Source organism: Halichoeres trimaculatus, unplaced genomic scaffold, assembly GCF_033239565.1.
Source record: "Halichoeres trimaculatus isolate MK-OKI-2021-1 unplaced genomic scaffold, fHalTri1.1 fHalTri1_scaffold_4, whole genome shotgun sequence".
Lineage (NCBI taxonomy): Eukaryota > Metazoa > Chordata > Actinopteri > Labriformes > Labridae > Halichoeres > Halichoeres trimaculatus.
In genome coordinates, this window is record NW_027437182.1 from 7,632,992 (window position 1) to 7,654,189 (window position 21,198).

The 21,198-nt window shown below is 40.3% G+C and overlaps 1 protein-coding gene across 2 annotated transcripts in view; it reads right to left on the reverse strand.

Moving 5' to 3' along the window:
* The window catches only part of LOC141789633 (carboxyl-terminal PDZ ligand of neuronal nitric oxide synthase protein-like), a 263,989-nt gene that overhangs the window by 98,711 nt on the left and 144,080 nt on the right, over positions 1-21,198 (reverse strand). For both annotated transcript variants that reach the window (XM_074669155.1, XM_074669154.1), the window contains exon 5: positions 16,621-16,729. In XM_074669155.1, coding sequence (XP_074525256.1) covers positions 16,621-16,729 — 109 coding nt within the window. The remainder of the gene's footprint in view (positions 1-16,620; positions 16,730-21,198) is intronic.

Here is a 21,198-nt window from a genome sequence, read left to right on the forward strand (position 1 = left end):
AGAGGGTTGATGTGCACATGCCCGAGGAAGGCTATGGAAGGCCAAACTATGTCCCCTGTTGGAAATAGTCTGGAATTGACCTTTTTTCCCCTCTCTTCTCCCAATGTTGTTTTTCATATCTATTGCAAAGGGGCGCTGGGTAGCTGGCAGCTCCTAGGTTCATCCCATTTTTGTGTTTCCCCATGTTTGTTCTCTTATATGTATTGAAAGGTATGTAACTGAAATGAAACTTCCCCTTGGGGATCAATAAAGTATTCTGATTTTGATTCTGATTCTGAATAGAGATGTCTTTCCATCCACCCCAAAACCACAGCAGGAGGCCATATCTTTGATATAGTGTCAACAACAAAGAGTCCATCAATCTGAGTGAAACACACCGACTACAGGACTGAGGGTCAGTGAGGGAAAATATATGTATAATTTATTGAACTGGAAAAAAAAAAATCCTGAAACATACCCCAAGGCCAGCACCAGGACTTGGATGTGGGCTCAGTTTTTGTTCCAGTAAAACTCTGCCAGCAGCGTTTTGAAGCTGTAACTGTTTTATGGACTTTTTTTGGCAGCCTGCAGAACAATGTATTTAATAATTTAAGCCTAATTGTAATGAAAGCATACACAAACTGTTTCCCAAGGAGGAAAAAAAGCTTGAACCAAACAACGCTCTTTAAATCACACAGAGCTGCCCTGCTTCTAGTTATTTATGAGACTGGCAGACTCCATCAGACTCCATGATAAAAAGGATTTCTGGCCTGTGCTGGGTCTGGGATGTGCTCAGATAGACTCATCAGGAGCTTCTCTCTTTGATTTCTTGAACCAATAATTAGGGCTTCAGTTTTGTCTTGTTTGAAGTGGAATAAAACTTTTGGACTAAAGTCTCATAGTAAACAACTTTCTAATGGATTTCTGCAGTCGTTTAAGGAGCTGGCGAACTGACTACGTGGTGATTGGTGAATGGACTTTGTTTAGTCTTTCCAACCACTCAAAGAAAATTCACACCACACCCAGAGAAGACTGCAAAACCACACACTTCTTCTGGATTATCATCGATAATCCTGAAGAAGTATTGTGTTTTAGAATGAAGCATCACTGAAAGGAAAATCGAATTGAATTTTGCCAAAAAGGCGCTGTGAGTTTCACTGGGATAAAGGCTCTGTTTCCCATGAGCACAGAGACAGGCTGGGCACAGGGAGGTTTGGGGGGGTTTCCTGAATGGCCGGTCTCTTTCAGGCTGGTAACTGGATTTTTTTTATTTTTCATTTTTTATTTTTTCACCTTACACGCAGCTGTGGTTGACCGTAGCGACCTGCCCTTGTAGCCACAGGTAGAAAGCACAGACTAGCTTAACGATCTACTGGATTGGCCCGAATAGAGGAACCTAATTATATTATGACAGCAGTTAAAAGTACCTTGGATTAACTATTGATGGGAACCTTTCTTTCAAAGTCCATGTCAAAAATCTACTTTCTAAACTAAGGGCGAAGCTCAGTTTCTTCTATAGGAACAGGTCGTGTGTCTCTCTCAGAGCTCGGAAGCTTTTGTTGTCGGCTACTTTTTTGCCTGTTCTTGATTATGGTGATATCGTGTATATGTCTGCGTCAACCACCTGCCTTCAGTCCTTGACTCCTGTCTATCACTGTGCTCTGAGGTTTATCACAGGTTGTAGTCGCCTCACCCACCACTGAGAACTGTATTTTAAAGCTGGCATGCCCTTTCTGGATCTACGGCGATATACCCACTGGATGACTCTGGTGTATAAAGCTCTTCTTGGCCTAGGTCCTTGCTATTTAACCACTTTTCTTAGGAGAAATGGAAGCCAGTATGCTTACGATCAAATGACATTATGTATCTTTCTGTTCCTCATGTTCAAACTGAAACAGGACATTTTTTTTTAGTTACTCTGTCCCCTCTACTTAGAATGCCCTCCAATCTGAACTGAAACTGGCTGAATTTGTTTCTTTGGAACCCTTCTGCTCTACCTTGAGAAACCGACAGAATGAATCCATCAAACAGTGCCTGTGTTCTTAAATTGTTTCTTAAACTAACTGCTGCATTTTATTGCTTTTACTTAAATGTGTGTTGCTGTACTCTGTTTGTCTTGTCTACAGTGACATGTGCTGCTGCCTCCCTTGGCCAGGTCACCCTTGTGAAAGAAGTCTTGACCTCAATGGGTTTTTTACCTGGTTAAATAAAGGTTAAATAAAATAAAATAAATGGCGAGAAACAAAATAAAAAGCAAAAAAAAAAAAAAAAAAAAAAAATTGTATACTTTGAGTGACCTGTGAGCTCAAGAAATATTTTCTTTAGTTTTGAAAAGCAGCTATTTATTAAAAAAAAAATCTTATGTCATTAAACACACTCAAGCAAACGTTTATATAGGACCAATAAAAGCATTTAAGTAACAATTGTGGTTCCACTTGCATACTTTGTGCAATCAGTTAAAAGGCCTCTCCAAACCGAACTGGGCAGAATTTTAACCACAGCACCTCCATGACAACCATCATCCACTGTCCAGTGCTTCCCCTACCACTGTAGTTAACCACTGAGTTAAAGTCCAGGGCTGTTTTTCAGTCCCAGTCCACCACTGTAGACAAGCTCATTCCGTATAGCGGCAGAGAACTGGGTAAACCACCACAAGTAACATCTCCAAACAATTTCTCCATGAAGATGCAACACTCGCTTTCCCATGCTCGCATCCCCCCCCCCTCCCTTTGCTGACAACATCACCACCCTCAAGGCTGTAAAACTAGGAAAACCACTGCTGTCATGAGGATGTGACTCTTGCCAAGAAGTGCATTTGTTCTGGAAATAAATGAATGGGGAGCAGATCTTCTTCTTAACACTACTTTCTTTGCTCCAGACAACTTTTCCCAGGATGCAAGGAAAGACACTGGAACTGGATTTGCAAAAAGTGCTTCTTGTCACATTTTAAACAATAGCTCTACATATTGTTCAGCTCCAGTGTCTTTCATTACTACAAAAATAAATCTCAGAAATCCATTCTTCAAAGAAGGGAAAACTCTTGTCTCACTGCTAAACTTCACCAGCTGGCTTAATGTCACACAGGCACTCTCTGTCCACATGCTGTAAATGGTTTCATGTTCAAATGGGAAAGTCCAACAACCACAGATTCTGGGAGATATTGTTTTTAAATATCCAATTTTGATGCTCACTGAGGTCATAACAGGAAAATGAAGATAAAGAGAAGAACAAACCAGTTTTTGGAGGACCTTTTAATCATGTGTCTTCTGTCCCTTGCTGTTAGGTTACCACATGATGATCTACCGCATGGCGTCATATTATGCAATCACCAATCCATAAACTTATTCCGACTCAACCACTTTGATGGTTTTAAAACTGAACCAGCAGAAAATCTGGTGTTTGTCGTACGGACGTTACTTGATGTAACCTTGAAAAAGCTTTCTCAGGGATCCTGTTTGGATGCTCAGTGTAAGCCTTCTTGGCAGCCATTTTTGGTTCATCCCCTACAAACAGGCTTTATCAGAGTCTTCAGAGTTATTTATACCTTCCCTGGATGGACAGTCTCCTTCAACACACTAATCTTTTTCATTCAGCTCACTTCTTAAGGTTGGCGGTTGTCTTGTACGTAGACATTTGAAAGCCGAAGCCAGTCGTTCAATTGATCTCGATTTAGGCGGCTGTCAAAGCTGTAAAGAGATTTGTCACTCAGAAGGAAGCCTTGTATACCCTGCTGTAAAGACAGGACATGGCTTTTATGTTGTGCATTTTTCACCATCCCTGTCTAACTCTCCTTCTTTATCTCAATCTCTTCCCTCTATCACTCTTCTTTCTGTCAATTTGACCGAATAAATGTAACCTCTCTGTATCTCTGTCTTTCCATCTCTCCTCCTCATGCATCAAGCTGCCACCGAGCTGGATCCCTGCAGCACAATATTCCCTCTTATTGGCCTTACGATAGGGCTTCATCAAAAGCACGATGCATTATTTATCCGGATTACCCTCAGAGGCTAAGCAGCGGTTTGGCCGACCAGTTGAAACTCTTGGCACAAGTGAAGATAAGAAACAAGAGGGAGTATGATGCAATCAAGGAAAAAGCAGGGCAAACAGTGAAATGTGCAGAATTTGTCGTGTAGAATTAGACTTCCCCTGATTATGATCTTACTGTTTTGGTGATTAGATCACAGCCGGACCTGATGTTCATAAATCCCTCTGACTGCATGCAGAGAATTAGTCAGACAGCATGAAGGAATTACATCGGGAAGATAGCGAGTGTGTGAGAGCTCCGCAGAAGAACATTATCGGACCTGAGTGAGTGCCAATCAATGAACAGGTTTGTGTGTGACAGTGAGCGTGATCGAGTGTGAGAGCATGAAGTCAGCGGAGTGTGAAGAAATGAAGTCACGATGGCTCAGTGGCTCTTCTGGACCATTAGCTCGATTTCTAGGCTGTATGCAAAGCAGGGATCCTTTTTCATCCACTGAAACACCACGCTGGAGCCGAGGAACACACATTTTATTGACTATAGACCTGATTCAATGAGAGGGTAGGTCTTACAATGAGTTGTTTGTTTGTAGATTACCTTTAAGAAGTTTCAGCTGTTTCATTCTCTGTGTCTCAAAACCAGGAGTTATACCAGAAAATTTCACTGACTGTGGAAATAACTTAAAGATACTTTTCAAAGACTTCTATGGGATGGTTTTAAGGCATACTACAAGAAATACAGTCTCTGACTATTTGAAAGAGCATGGTTTCAGGCACTTGTTTTCAAGGACTTACTTAAAACCCTGTGTATAACTGGATTCAAAGAGGATCTATTCAGGCTTTCTTATGAAGGACTGCTTAAGTTTAACCATTTGCAGCATACTAAAAGCAAAGTAGATATCAAAGCCTCAAAAAAGAACCATTTTACTCCTCAACACTTTGTCCAGTATCCTTTTGGTTCAGAGAGTTTTACCTTTTGTTGGAGAAATATCTGAGTGGAGCTTAAATGTCAGAGCAGATGTTTCTGCTTCATACTGAATGAGCCTGAGTGTGAAGAGAAAGCTCAATATGAGTGTCCTTGCACTCAAACCAATAGCAGCAAATAAAAGGGACAATCTGAATATAGCTGCAGAAGAATTGAAGAAGAATTATAAAATTGAAGAGAAGTCAATACGATTGGTAGCCCCTCACAGCCCAGCGATGGTTACTACTGTGCACACGGAAAAGCGATACAGAACTTCAAGTGCATCCCTGCTGTGTTCAAGTTTGGAAGCTGGAAGAGGATATCGCTCATAAATAGGGCCCTAAACACCAGAGAGACCCTTACCTCTTATTTTTTTCTTCAGGTGAGACAGATGCACAGATGCCCCTTGGTCATGATTTGGACAGTTTGTAGATGACTTATAAAGGTTGGGGTCTAGACACTTCCTGCACTTTCCTTTTTCCCCGTTGAATGTGTTCCCATAGCTCAGTGTACACAGTTAGTCTTATGCCTCAGATACACCAGATATGTCTGCAGTCCAGCAAGCCATATAACTGGCAGACAGCTGAGGTGGCGAGGAGGAGACCGAGGAGTTCCTGTGGTTCCCAATCATAGACTGTATGATTAATGGATGTAGTCTCCCCTATGTCACTCATTTGTTTCTGAAACACACTTTTGAAGCAAATCAGCTATTGCGGCCATGTTGGAAGTGGCAGGGGCTTCAAGCACAGCTATAGGGCGCTCCTTGGTCACGTGAGCTCAGATGTGCCTCTGATTAGGCAAAGTTAGGATCTTCTTTTTGTAAGTTTTTTTTTTTTGGGCCTTTTCAAGCCTTAAATGATAGAGGAGAGGACAGTGGGTTGAGTAGGAAAGGGGGTGAGAGTGGGAAGCGACATACGGGAAACAGACCACGGGCTGGACTGGAACCCGGACCTAAACCGCTAGGCCATCTGCGCCCCATTGTCGCGACCTTAATATCCTCTTAACTGCCAAATTAGGAAAAAAAACAAAAAAACCCCCCGTACAAATAGAGAAATAAGGGATTCAGACAGGAGACGTTTGTTTGTACTAGGCTGTAAATATGTTTATTTCTGCTGTGAAAATAGCTGCTAAGACTACTTTTTTAGCCAGCCCAAAGCGGACAATCGAGAAACAGCAGATTATAGCACTCCCGCATTGTCTCATATTCTTAGACCGGAGTTTGCCACTCGTTCCCAATCCTTTGATAAGCCTCTGTTCATCCATGTTGGGCTGTAACACCTCAAACCTGTAGATTCCTGACCTGGCTCCTCTCATTACGACTGTTTGTTGTTGCAGTTAAGCTAAATATAATCTGCTTTTGACACCGTTTGTTTTATTATGAAAGTTTCGTCACTATTTATTTTATTTTGGAAGTCGCTGAAAGTCACTGGATGTTTTTAGGTAGTTTTCGTGTACTACTTCCTGTTCCACTCAGTCTTCCCTACAGTGAACTGGTGCATCACAGCTCTGGCATCCAGCAAAAATAGGATGGTTGTTTATAAGCTGCAAGCTGCTGGACTGGACAAAGCGGATCTAGTGTAAGTTGACACATTGACTTGAATGAAAACCTATCTGGTCTGGATGGAAGGACTGGAGATGCATCTGGTGTATTTGGACCATTAGCAGAGGTAGGGATGAGGCAGTGTGCAGTCTTGTGTATAGTTTCTGCAATTCAAAGGAAATAGAAGGAAACATAATGCTTGCAACAAAGCAAACAGCAACATTATTCTGAGCAAGAAAAAAAAATGTGCTAGCTCGCTTCTGAATATGGTTCAAGCTTTTACTGGCTGTGTTCCTGCATCAGCTCATCCCAACTTGGTGCAGCGTTTTTACTGCGGGGCTGATGGGTGAAAGTCTGCTTTAATGGCCATGAATTTATGCTAACACATGCATGCTATAGAGAAACATTTTTAAGGGTGGCTGATTCAGCAGCACTTTGTAAACCAGGTATTTGTTTGCAAGACGCCAACCAAATGTTAAAGTGAGCAGCAAAGTTGGACAAGTTAAACTAAACTTGAGTATCAGGACTAACTGTGGATGGACAGAGCAGGACAGAGAAACTACGCAGAGTTGATAGAAACTAAACTTTAACTTATTTTCACACATTGTACACACTGACCTATAGCAGGACAGAGTTACTGATTTCCACCCTAATGCTCAATACATCCTGCACTGATATGTATCTGGAAAGAACTCAGTGAGTTTTCTCCCTGCCTTCACAGTGAAAGCCCTGACAGAAAAGTTAATGTAAATGAGACGTGAGAGAAGGAAACAGAGTGTTAAAGTCACAAAGCTTCAGACAGAAGGGTTGTTACGCTGAGGTATGGATATTCAATAATAAGAGCTGAAGGGCTGTTCAATCCAATTATCTTAACCAAGCTGTGTCAAGAATGATGTGAGTCCCTTTTATTGATATGACTGGAAGTAACCATATCTCATTTTATATTAGGGCTCCTCAATGTCAATGATGAAAGCATTGATTCTCAGTTAAATTCAGGAGCTTAAACATGGCACATGGGGAATAAATCCACCTCATTTCCAAACTACAATACCAAACTGCAGGAAACGGGCTTTTATAGCGCTGTGATTTACTTGGTTTTCAGACGAAGAAAAGTAAGACTTCTAAAAGGGTTATTTATTATGCGCTTCATTATAATTTGGGATTTTCAATCATCCTTAAAGACAGAAGATTCATCGTGTGCGCCGTGTCAAAGGCTGGACAAGAAGAAGCCGTTTACCCACACAGATAGACAACATATGTTTGGAGGGCATCCATCCTCAGTGAGAGGGAACTCAATTAACACTTGACACAGTAACCACAACTCTGTGCCTCCGTCTCATCAAGCAGCTGTGAACAACAGATGAGTCTTTATCCTTCAAACAGGAGAGAATAACACGGGCCAAATCATGTTCTTTGAACCCACTGAGGTCCCACTGAGGTGATGTTTTTATGGTTTTAATTGTGTTGGTTTAAAGTGCATCTGTGAACTGAAATCACTCCACATGGCTCACCAGGGTCATAATAAAAACAATAAAACAAAAACAGATATCTGCAGACTGAAAGGTTTCAATTTAGAGCAGTAATGTCCTGTGTTAGTCCATTACCAGGTTTAAAAGACTGTAACCAGGTTTTATTCATCATCTTTATTATCTACTTGCATCTCTCTTTACGGTCTGCTTCGTAATGTGTTACTGCCTCATTTGTAAAGATATGGGACAGAGATTGGACAGGGGTTGTAATGACGTGCTCACAAGATGGATTGGCTTGGCAGTGTGAGGTGTAGGAGCACGTACTGCAAATGGATAAAAACAGTTGTACTCTGAAAAGTTTTGTGAGAGTGAACAACTTGGTTTGATGGCGAAAGAAGAGAGAAATGACAAACGCTTGTAGTGTCCATATTTTCTTGGCTTTGCTCCTCGTCAGATTGAAAAAAGATGCAAAACCAACCAAAAGATGTGGTATGAAGTCAGCTCAAGGAGGAGTGAGCATTTTGTAGATGTGAATTAGTTTCCCAAGTTGTAGAGAGAAAGGTTAAACCCAGGGCAAGGGAGTCAAAAGTCAACATTGTTGAGAAGAACATAAATGTGTTGTTGATTTTACCATTCGGCAACTGATTCACTGGTCCAATCCCAATCTAAGGCAATAATTTGATACAGACTCAAAATGAAAGATCAGATATTGGTGACAAATGGCAAATTTATGGGTTGGATCTATTCAACTCAGATCTATGCTTTTTCGCTGTTTACAAAAACTGGTGCACATGTGCTACTTCAGCAACGTTGGTAGGTCTGCGTTTTTTTTGCTTGTAAGAGCTAAAAAAATACCAAGAAAAGGAAGATAACTACTGTAGCTCAGCAGTTTGGAGGTACTTCACACACTTTTCACCAACAACTCTGATTGAGTTGCAATTTGGGATGGGTACCGAATGAGGTACTTTTACAGGTACCAACCGAATACTGTCTGTAGTACCGAGCACCAGTTCAAGTAAAATCAAATGGTACCATGGAAGAGTAGGTGATTTTCTATGCTTGACATAAACACAGCATCGCAAGTTCATATATTGACAACGAATGGGGATGTTCTGATCAGATGCACTGATTGGTATCAACGCCTGATATGGCTGTTTTTAGAGGATCGGTTTGTATCAGATTTTGTAACATGATCTGGACTGATCCAGTTTTCATGTGTTTTTAGCACTATCAGGCTTTATGGCTGCTGTAAATCAAACCATGTTGCAAACTTGTCTACTGTGTAGGGCTACTACTCTTTGGAAAGCAATAATGGTAAAACAGCATCTTGCAACATTTGTAGAGTGAGTGTTCCTGTAACAACAGGGCTCACTTTACTACAGCAAATGTGATTTTTCATTTACAACAGAATCACCCAACGGAGTACAGGGTTTTTTAGAGAAATGTATCGGATCTGATTGGTATCTGCAAAACATATCGTAAAAAATCTGATCAGATCAGAAGTAAAAAAGATCTGTATTGGGGCATCCCCAAATAAATAGGTTAAATTGAAAAACTTTGAGATTTTATTATTAAAAAAATAGTTTTTATTACCACATTCACATGCAAAAGTACCAAAAATTGGCACCTTAGAGTATTGATACCAATGGCCAGGTACCAGCATCACTAACATACTTCAAATGTGAAAGGTTCCCATCCCATGCAATATATGCATGCCTTGATAAAAGAAGAGTGTTCTATTTCAAAATAAAATTAACATAAAAAATTTAACAGTTTATTTTTATTTAAAAAAATGTTTCCTTTTTTAACACTCTTTTGTCTGTCCTTGGCTGCTATTACTTTCTGCTGCAGTGTCTCTGACAATTACACGCAAACAGCCAATCATACAAATAGGGCGATGATGTCATTCAGCGGCTTCCAGCAACTTTTAAGAAAAGTCAAAAGCTATTTTCCTACTGTGGAGTTGGCAACACTTATTCTTGTTTTTTTCCTCATTTCAGGGAATAGGGAATGTTAAGTTAACATTGGTATCAGATTAATATTGGTATTGATTAATACAAAAGGTCAGGCATCAGTTTTGGTACTGAGACATAAAAAGAGGGATCGGTGCATTTTGAGACACAACATACAAAAAGTTTTTAGAAACTGGTCAACAGATATCCCTGACTGCTGTGGAAACAGGGTTACAGGAGCACCAAAGCTCTACCAAACCATCCTCACATTGCTAAGTTTGTCAATTTTCTTTAAAGATTTTTTCGAGATCAATTAAATTCAAAGTTGTCTTTGTCATGTTAGTTCGAGAGAATAAACAAAGGATGGCAGACAAAAACTTGGAATTTCCAACATTACCATCCTTAAGTGTGTAGAAATAGGAAATGAGCTGATGAATTCTCAAATTCTCAAATACCTCAAAAAGCACACTTAAAGCTACTTATGTTGGGGTTGAGACCTTCAGGTTGAGAAAAGCTGTTACCACTCCCCACTCAGACATTTATTTCCCAGATAAAAGTGCCTCTACCAATCAGACAAAAGCACCAAAGTATTTGGAGAGTTATACAGAAAAACAGTAAAAAAAACAACATGGCCTTGCAAACATATTTTCTACTCAACATCTTGAATAGACCAGCCAACCAACAAAGAGGTGTCCTTCAATATCTGCAGGCGAAGAGTAGAATGAGGCGGTCGAAGTGACTCGGTACAAAGACTGTTTATTTGTTTGGCATTTTACCAAAAGATGAGATTACGTTTACAAAGAATTTTCTCTTCTGTTATAAAACATGTAGCGCAGGTTAGACTGATTCACTGTCAGTGGTACGGCTTAGTGGGAACAAAAGATTTAAAGATTTGTAGATCTTGAAAACTACGTGAGCCAACAATTTCTTCTGAGAGGTAAACAGCTTCATGAAGTTTCCAAACATTTCATCTCGCAGGCAAACAAACTCAGTCCCGACCCTTTGCCTTGACTGTTTGTGAAACTTGCTCTTCAAATCAGACAGGAAACACTCAAACAGAAGTAATCTCAAACACAATCAAACCCTCAACCTCGTGGTGATATTGTTTTTTTGATTGCTTTCAATTCACTTCAGACATGAGTGAATTGAACGCATCAGACGAGAACGGGTAATTATCCAAACCAAAGAAGAGCTGAGGTAATTAAAGTGATCGTTAATATCCACGCCGTGTGCACAGACACATGATTAAATATGTTGTTTTGAAGGGTCGACAGTGGGGTCATGAGCTCAAAGATGGGAAACCTGCCCTGACTCTTTGCTCTTTTGTTCATTTCTGCTTTTTTCACTCAGACAAATACAACCACAAATACAACCACAAATACAATCAAACACACACACACACACACACACACACACAGTGACCTCTGAGCCGGAGCAGCATTCAGTATTCAGATCAACACTTCCTCATCTCTCCTGCATCACCCCAGCTTCAACTCTACATAATAGAGGCCAGGTCATTCATTAGCGGCCTTTAAACTGTCCATCAGAGAGAGGAGGAGAGTGAACATGGATCTGAACGGGAGGGAGAGGGAAACACACAGCCTGTCTCGGTGAAGGAACTGATGGGCCACTTAAAGCTTTTTATGCCAACGTGATTTAAAGCCCAGCCATTCTTTCACTGCTGGTAGTTAAGAGGGGAATAAACTTGGCTTAATCTTCTATTTAATCTTACATTCGCAACCTTGCATACGTCAAAATACACTCTCACAAAACCACACGATGCCCAGGGTGACACCTTTATGGCAGGTTTGATGTGCATGATGTGTTTACGCTCACTTGTCTTCATTGTGTCAGGAGACTTAGATTCTCTACACTCTTTATAAATGTTCTCATCTCTGTTTATCCTCTGTAGCCTGAAGAATACTTATAAAACTTCTTGGAACAGTTCAAAGGATATGTAGTGTGTCCTCTGCTTCTTTTATTTTAAAATAAGCAGAAGTGTTGGAATAATAAACCTTAAAAAAAATATTGCTTTGGCTAAAAAAAAGATATAACCTCACAGGGTGAGAGATAGATAGAACTATCAGTGTAGAACCCAAACATGTCTTTTTTAAAAAGTAGGAATGTTCAATGCCACTTTTTTTAGACCAATACCATTATGAGAACTTCTCTGAAGTACTAACTGATACCACTACTTTTGCTGCATAAAATTTCAATTCACAGTGACCGATCACTTTGAACAAAGACAGAACAGAAACTCTGTCATTGAGTGAAAAATAAAACACAAACAACTCTCTCTGAGTTTACGATTTGTTTTTAACAAATAAACATAAGTGCAAAATAGAAATAACAACTGTCAGGGTTTCATAGATTTTTTAAAATAAAACAGCTTAACTCTCCCTGGTTCATTCATGTTGTCTGAACAGGACCTGATGTACATTTGCTGTGGTGTCAAACTGCAATAATGTAGCGCCAATTACTGGGGGGGGGGTTACTCGTCGTAGGACTTTTCTGCTTTGAGTATCGGCATCCTTTACTAGTACCGATACCTTGCAATTCGGCTACTATCAGCCTCATATCCAATACACTATATACTATTACTAGGGATGGATAGGTTCACAAAATGCACGGCTGGGTTCTTGTCATGGTTTTGTGGTCACGGTTTTCGGTTCAGTTCTGTGTACATTGTTTATTTTAACACCCCACATTACCATATACCCTAATAACTGACTATTGACAGATTATTTTTAATCAATTCTGTCATTTATAGTCATGAAAAGCCTGGAGGAATGAGGCTGTTTCCCATTTCCAACATCATTAAAGCTGAGTGAAACATCGCTAGTTTCAACTCCTCAGTAAGGAAAGTCACTATTGTCTGTCCCAGAAGTTAACAAAAGTCACTAGATGACGCTGCTGTCTAATCTGTATAATAATCCATGTGTATGTAATTGTCATGGTCTCTGTAGGGGAGAGAAATAACGTGGGAGAGACAGAAAGCAGGTAAAACACAACATCATATGTTTAGAACTACAAATTAACTTTCGCCTGTCCATACTTGTTTTTTTACGTCTAAATATCAACCCTCCTCCTTTATCTGGACCAGCAAAAGTGACCATAATGAGACACACACTTGTGTGATTTCATCTGCTGTGAGTGAGGAGGACTGTCTGTTTTGTTTTGGATCAGGGAGGGGCTCACACACGCTGACCATTGAGGAGATCAAAACACACTCTAACCTCAAATTCTCCAAACTCGAGAAAAGTCACAAGAATTGTCATCTTTAATAAAGCTCGCCAGAGGGATCTTAAAAGTCATTAAATGTAGCAACAAAGTCTCTAAGTTGCCAACACTCAGTCGTGGTTTTATCCTCCACTTTCTTACTGCCGTCATCAGAGCTCACTCTGAATCTCAAGTGCTCTGTGACAGCAGAACGCCACAACGCCACAGGTACACCCTCTGACTTTGGATTTTCTTTATAAACCATTCCATCCCAAGTACTTGCCCATCCCTATTATAAAGAGTTATACACCACAGCATGGGGTTAACCTGGTCTGTCATTATTAATTGTGAATAAATAACATCCATGACAAACTGTCAAATGTTCAGAAATGTGGCACTGGCAGTCATCAAAGAGCAGTAACTTTAAAACTTTACGGTCTTCCCCATTAAAAACATCCTTTCCATGGACTCTCCATCACCACCCTGCTGTAATAAACACTGCATGTGGAGACACAGACTCACAGACACACAGCCGAGTTTCCGGCTCAGTAGCCTTTGGGCCGTAGTTGCCCCAGAGAATTTTGGTATGCACTCTCTTCAGAACTCTGTGTGTGTGTGTGTGTGTGTGTGTGTGTGTGTGTGTGTGTGTGTGTGTGTGTGTGTGTGTGTGTGTGTGTGTGTGTGTGTGTGTGTGTGCTCATGTGTCAGTGTCAGCCTGTCTGTAGGAGATAATGAGGCAGTGTGTGCCTCGCTCGGATAACCTCTGGACTTCACCATCAACTGGCAGCATAAGTGGAAAACTGGGAGCACATTTTTAAACTGTGTCGTACTACTGGACTCTGTTTTGACTTTTTCTCCCCCCCTTCTGCCAAAACGTCTTTCCAACTTGTTCCTCAAACCCCAACAATGCAGGCCTATAGTCCCAGCTGGAATTATTGCTGCCACTGAGTCGTGCATCTCTTTATTGGCGGTTGTCAGGATGTGAGTCAGACGGCGATGTGATTCAAGACGGGAGGAGGAAACGCTTTAAACAATACCCGACCAGCAGACTGTGAAAACATTGGAAATGAAACACTCAGCTGCTCCTTTTCCCCATTTCGCCATTATGGAGAGACAAAGTCCGACAAGATGGTTTTTGTAAACCATGTAAAATGACAATCTCCATCACTGAAAGAAGCATTAAGTTACAGCTCTCCTTTTTTTCTTTTTGGTCACACCTCTGGAACATCTTTTCCTTCATCATTTACCTACACAATAAGTTTTCCAGATGTTAAATTCCATTTTTTCTTACATGTAGCTTCATCAGCTGGCTTTTCAAAGTTTTAGTTTGTGTGCATGATCTTTATCTTTTTCTTCATCATTCATTTTCTTACCTTGATTAGTAAATTTCAATCTTTGTATCAGATCAAGTAGAGGTGGGGAATGTACCAAATATACTCAATATATCGCAGGTTGTTGCAGGTAAGATGTATGAAATGACTATATCTGCTGGTGCTCCTGTCACAGCAAGCAGCACACACCCCCAACCACCCAGGGAAAAAGTTGCTTGTATATCTCGTCAGTCGTAGGTTTGGGATTTGAAAGCAACTTTTAAAAACCCAACTTAGGGGTCTGCTTAAATAATTCTACTAATGTCATTTTATGAATCAAAGGGTTGTATTTATAATCTATATAATATATGGAGCAGAAATTGGTATAAAAGGTGTATATCGTGTATTGTGATGGAGCTTAAAAATACTGAGATACTAGTTCTAGGAGCCCTAGAATCAAGTCTTTTTGTTTGTCTGTCTTTTGACAGATTTATTTGGTGTTGATAGGGAGTATAACTTCCTACAAGGTCTTCCAGAACACACAAGGTCCCATTTCTACATTTCTATCTTAGTTTCCAACACCATGATCCTTGTCCTTACTTTGTTTTTAAAGAAATATAAAAATACGGTTCAGAGATGGTCAAGTGTGTGACCATCTGGTCTGAAATTTTAATTTAATTGAATTTCATTTAACGTTTGCACTGTGTTTTTTTCAATGTATTTTATAATATGATTAAAGTACTGCTTTAATTTGCCTTTTTTAATGCATTTTAGTTATTGTAGTGCTCATGTCACCTTCCCCAGAGACTACAGTTGAAAATTAGCCAAATTGGGCTAGACTGACGTATTCACAGAAATGTTTATTGAATTGTCTCTATATATTAAACCAACAAAATAAATCAAAGTTAACTGAACTTCTGAGAAAGTTGGTGGCGCTCTCAGTTCCCTGACTAAGAGCTAGGGATGGGTACCGAATTAGGTACTTTTATAGGTACCAACTGAATTTCGTCAAAAGTACTGGGTACTGACTCATGTAAAATCAAAGGTACCATGTTTTGGTACCTATAGGTACCTGAACATGGTACCTTTTGATCTTGGTTTTACCTTTTGAACTTGGTTTGGCTCTAACTAAGCTTTAATCAACCAAAAGCTAACATTTTCTTTACGTTCTGTGTTCCTAGGGTAAGTGCTTGTGACTGTGGGGAAGTGTCGGAGTAGGTGATTTTCCATGCTGGACATGAACACAGCATTACAAGTTTATATATTAAAGAAAAAATATGTTAAATTGAAAAAAATTAAAAAAAAAATATTTTTAAACAGAGTGATGTTCTTTACCACATAAAGGCAAAAAAGTACCGAAAATTGGTACCATTGGGTACCGGCACCGATTGCCAGGTACTGGGCATTGGTACGGTATCGTTTCAAATGTGAAAGGTACCCAGCCCTACTAAGAGCTGAGAACACCTGCAGATTGAAGGATTTTAACCACTACAACAGACACTTAAAACTGCAGAAAAGGAGAGTTTGAAGTCCGGTCTGGCAAACCCAAGACTCAGAAGCAAAAGGGGGCAGCTTTGACAGTTTGATTGCCGTACTGAGCAGCTAAGACATGAGGACAGACGAGATAAAGCGAGTACAATTTGTCGGCATTTGGTGTGATGCTCGAGGATTTCTCTCTTTAAGTGAGAGCTTATTTTTTGGGGGGTGTGGCAGCTGTGTTGGCTGTCACAGCTTTCTAAAAACTAGCATGCTGAAGTGCCTGTGTACCCAAGTTCCTGCTCCCTATAACTTTTTATCTTGTACCATCGGGAATCCTGTGTCCCATGGGATCCCTGAAAAAATGTCAGCCTCTAGTGTGCACCCCATGAAACAAGACCTCAGGCAGGCAACACAACTTCAAACCTATCCTGCAGCACATGTCCCAACTATTTTATGCTCTTTCCACTTTCCTGTCCTCTCTAAATAAAAAAATAAAAGAAAGTTGCATGGAGAAAAAGTCTTAAACCCAGCCACACTGGATAGCCTTTGTTGGGTCAGTCTCAAACTGCATCACTGAAGGAGTGTGTTACTGAGCTAAATTACTCTTAAGATTTGTTTTGTTTGTTTTCCCACCAAATGACTCTGTTTCTTTTCACTCTTGTGACATTTAAGATGGAATTTACTTCTTAAAAACACAAATCATCCCAACAGTTCTGCTGCCTCTTACCTTCTTCTTGGACTTGAAGACGTTGCAGCGAAACACGTTACTCTGTCCGTCCCTGGCGATGTAGCTGAATATCTTCAGATCCTGGGAGTCGTGAGACACGTAGAATATTCTGAAAGACAGAATTAAATAGGTCAGAAAACAATCTGAAGATGATCCAAAACAAAATCAGAGCCTGGCAGCGTTTCTAAATGTATCTTAAGACGCAAAACAGGCACTGGGCCCGTTTCTCTGGGGTCTCCATGTGACAGAAATAAGCACTATTTTAAGCCTGTTTTAATCCAAAAGCAAGGGACTGAATTTTAACTCTGAAGTGAAAAAACAGTGGTGGAGGAAGTTTTGATTTAATTATTTGAATAATTTTAACTGGAAGGCACAAATTCCCTCGTAGATTTTTCTTCTTCCTCCATGTAACTTTTAAATCCAAAGTTCAGAGACATGCATCAGAGGTTTGTTGGTGAACAAACATTGTTAAAACAAGTAAAAAAGAGTGATATATTCAGCTGTGAGGAGGACACAGGGGACATATTATTACTGCAAATAAAAAGTATCCTGTGTGAAAGAGGAAACTGCTATTTGACATGATAATAGAGTTCTCTCCTGGTTCAGGGAGAATGTGTGCACCCGACAGTGTGGAGATATACAGTATCCTGCAGAGCGGGAAATAGGAAGAAATAAGTTATGGGGCAAAAATGAAAGCTAAAGAGAAAGTACGCAATAACCTGCAGGAGGGAGAACATTTTATAGATCTAATTTATGGTGACAAAGGGAAAGTGCTGGAAGGATAAAACATCACAAAGTCACCAAAACCGTGAAGCTCAGAACTGTTCAATGTCGAAAAGAGACGGATACTTTAATGAGGAAGAAAAGTCTTTGGATACAGAGAAAAGAACTTTCTTTTAGGTCAGTCTGAATCAAACCAAACTGAAATAGCATGAGGACACCTAGACTTTGAGATAAATGAGGAAGGAACAAATAGATCTTCGTCAAAATACGTCAGCAGAGGTTTTTCTTGTTTCATCTGATGATACAGGCTCTGAAAAACTTGAACATTCAGATCCAGCAAAGAGGGATGAATTGCATAGGTGAGTACAGGTTAACAATAGCATATGTAAGTGCTCAGTCCCCATCCGGTGAGTCAGACTATAATGACCACACTCTGAACAAAGTCGCCTCTTGTTCTGTCTTTGCCCTTAAAAGCTGCAGCATTGTGATGGCCCCTCCTTTCAGGTCTATAAATGCAGTTTGAGGCTTGCAAAGTACATGACTGTCTAAAAGTCAGAGGCTGTATTAAAGCGAACTTAAAGTATCTGTTTAGAAGAAGTGCTCCGCTGCTTTCTTATTGGACAATTAGTGTCATATTAAAGGGTCTGGTGGTTTATTAGAGGAAATGTGAGATGACTCTGCTCTGTTGTAGTGAGTAGGAGTAATTCTGTGTGTGTATTTCGTGTGCAGTGTGAACAGAGCAGGGGGCTCATCACTACACTCGGTGACATTTCTTCGGAATTTGTTTTGGCCTTTTCATTGGGAGTAAGGCGAGCTGAGGTCTTGTGGTTTGGATTGCATCTTTGTCAGTCCCTGTTAGCAGCCTGTCAGAATTCCAGACACAGCTATCTGCAGAGTCTCACACCATCTCACACGAAGACAGCGGGCAGAGTTTCAGCCTGGCCTCTGATCGCAGCTGCTGCAAAAATCGAAGGTCCAAGATGTGGATGATTCAGAATGAGATTTCATCAGGGTCATGGCCAAGATGCGAGTGGTATTAAATTCCTCCACAATGCATCAGCTGTTGGTTTGCCCATCTCTGACATCATAATAAATCAGTCATAAATAAATAAATAAATAATAAATAAATCAACAAGAGCAATGCCAACAACATAAACTCTGAGCTCCTCTGTTCGAGCTCTACTTGCTGTTGTAAGTTCCAGACTAAAGACCAAAGGTGAAAGGTTTTTTTTTCCCTGACTTGTTAAAACAGCAAAACTCTTATTTCCAATCAGGAATGGAATGGTTTATGAAAAAAATCTGAACCATTAGGTTTCCCTCACTCGGTTCGGGGCGCGTGTGCTTCATTCCGTTCATATTTGTCTTTGTTTTACAGCTCATTTTTGAGTATGAGTAGGAAGTATGTAGCTCCAATCATATGCATGCACAACTTAAGGCGAAGGAGAACAGCAGGACACTTGTGGGGAAGTGTATGTGCTGTGTACTTGACGAGCTGTCCCTGTGGTGTTGTGACGTTCTGCTGTCTGGGAGCACTTTATTCAGCGTGTGCTCTGATGGCGGCAGTAAGAAAGTAAGTAAAACCACGACTGAGTGTTGGCAACTTAGACTTTGTTGCTACATTTAATGACTTTCCAGACCCCTCTGGCGAGTTCTTTTTTAAGACGACAATTCTTGAGACATTTCTGGAGTTTAGAGAATCTGGGGTTAAAGCGTGTTTTGATCTCCTGAATAGTTCCTCCCATGTCCAAAACACAGACACACAGTCCTACTCACACACTCCTGCTGGAGGAGGAGGGTTGATATTTAGACATTGAAAAACAAGAATGGACAGAAGAAAGTTAATTTGTAGTTTTTAACATATTTATGATGTTGTGTTTTACCTGCTTTCTGTCTCTCCCACATATATCTGCAGTCTGTTTTATTACTGCTCTTTTATTACTTCTCACTTGTTGTATGCTGCAACAAAATAATTTCCCCCCTGGGGATCAATGAAGTTTTATCTTATCTTGCCTTATTTCCCTCTCCTACAGAGTCCATGACAATTTCATGCAAATGGATTATCATGTAAAATAGACAGCAGCGTCATTTTGTGACAACCGATACCTTTCACAATTAGGATGATTTGGTACCTGGCTATCGGAATTCAGTACCCAACGGTACCAACTTTCGGTACTGTTTCGTGTTAATGTGGTAAAAATATCAATTTGTTTAATAATAAAATTTCAGAGTTTTTCAATTCAACATATCTAATCTTCAGTTTAAAACCTTGCAATGCTGTGTTCATGTCCAGTATGGAAAATCACCTACTTTTCCACTCCCTCAAAGTCACAAGATGCGTTCAGGTAGCTAAACATAGTACCTTTCCATTTTACATGAATTGGTACCCGGTACTATTGACAGAATTTGGTTGGTACCTTTTAGAAGTGCACCGATCACAATTTTATGGCCGATCACTGATCATTAAAAAGCCTGACCTGCCGATACCGATTTGGGCCGATACCGGTTTTTATTTTTTATAACTGACAGCATATACCTTCAATGTTCCAATCACATTTTATTGTAAATCATTGAACAATACCTGAGAAACAATAGAATCTGTATGTTTTAACTTAAACAACCAACAAAATGTCCTGAGTTTTAGGTCTCAGAGCAAAAAGCAACAGTGACTGGCTGTTAGACCTTTTCATGTGTAAAGATGGGCCAATCATCAATCCCTGATCGCCAATCACCCACCAAAGTTAAGGAAATCAGCACTAATCAGTGCATGTCTAGTACCCATTAAAGTAACTATTTCGGTACCCATACCTATTAGTGACTTTTAGTGACTTCTGGGACAGCCAATGGTGGTTTTCCCTTACTGAGGAGTTGGCATGTTGAAACTAGCAATGTTTCACTCAGCTTTAATGATGTTTTGAATGGGAAAAAGCCTCATTCTTCCAGGTGTTTTATGACTAAATATGACAGAATTGATTAAAAATAATCTTTTAACAGTGGATTATCAGGGTATATGATAATCTAGGCTGTTAAAAACAACAACAATGTACACCAAACCCATATGAAAACCGTGACCTTAAACAAACGTGATAAGGACCAAACCATGCATTTTGTTGAACCGTTCCGTCCCTATTTCCAATATGTTACGCAACTTAAAGCAATTTCTGGTTGCTGTGAAACCTACTGAGAAACAGAATGATAAAAAAGATTGAACTGGGAAAGTAAATTCAGGAAAGTCTGAAGCTGAAGCTTTGTGGTAGTCTAAGATTATTTTTGTGTGTGTCCACTTCAACAAACACACATGGCTCTATAAAGGGAGGGTCTCTGTTATCAACCCATGTCATCTCCTGTACCAGAAGAAAACTGACCGCTCCCATCCGGCTGCTGAAACCTTTTAAATGTCTCTCCTTTCAACTCTTTCTCTGCCCTCCACTCAACCCCCAACCCTGTCAGTGTGATAAAATCAATGTTCCCACATGTAAAGCAGGGAGAAGGGCTTCTGCTCTCCCTGTGTTGCCTTCAGGGGACTAAAAGTTATCCAAAAACTGCAGGCAATGATAAAAAGGAAACATTACATCCTGCCAGACTAGTGAAGCTCAGCCCAGAGCGAGTAGAAGTGAGCTTTAGCTGACAAATCCCCAAGCGGTGCCGAGATGACAGCTCCGATACATCTCTATCAACGTCTCTAACAGGAACAGCTGCCAAACACTCAGGTGAAGACGCGTCAGATAGATCAGACCTGAGAATGAGAAAAGAGACTCGACATTGAGTCTGTCAAAGACGGTTTGGAGCCAAATAAATCAGACTACAAGTACTGCCGCAGGAAAACTTCTCTTGTATTTCAAGCGGGCTACTTTCTCA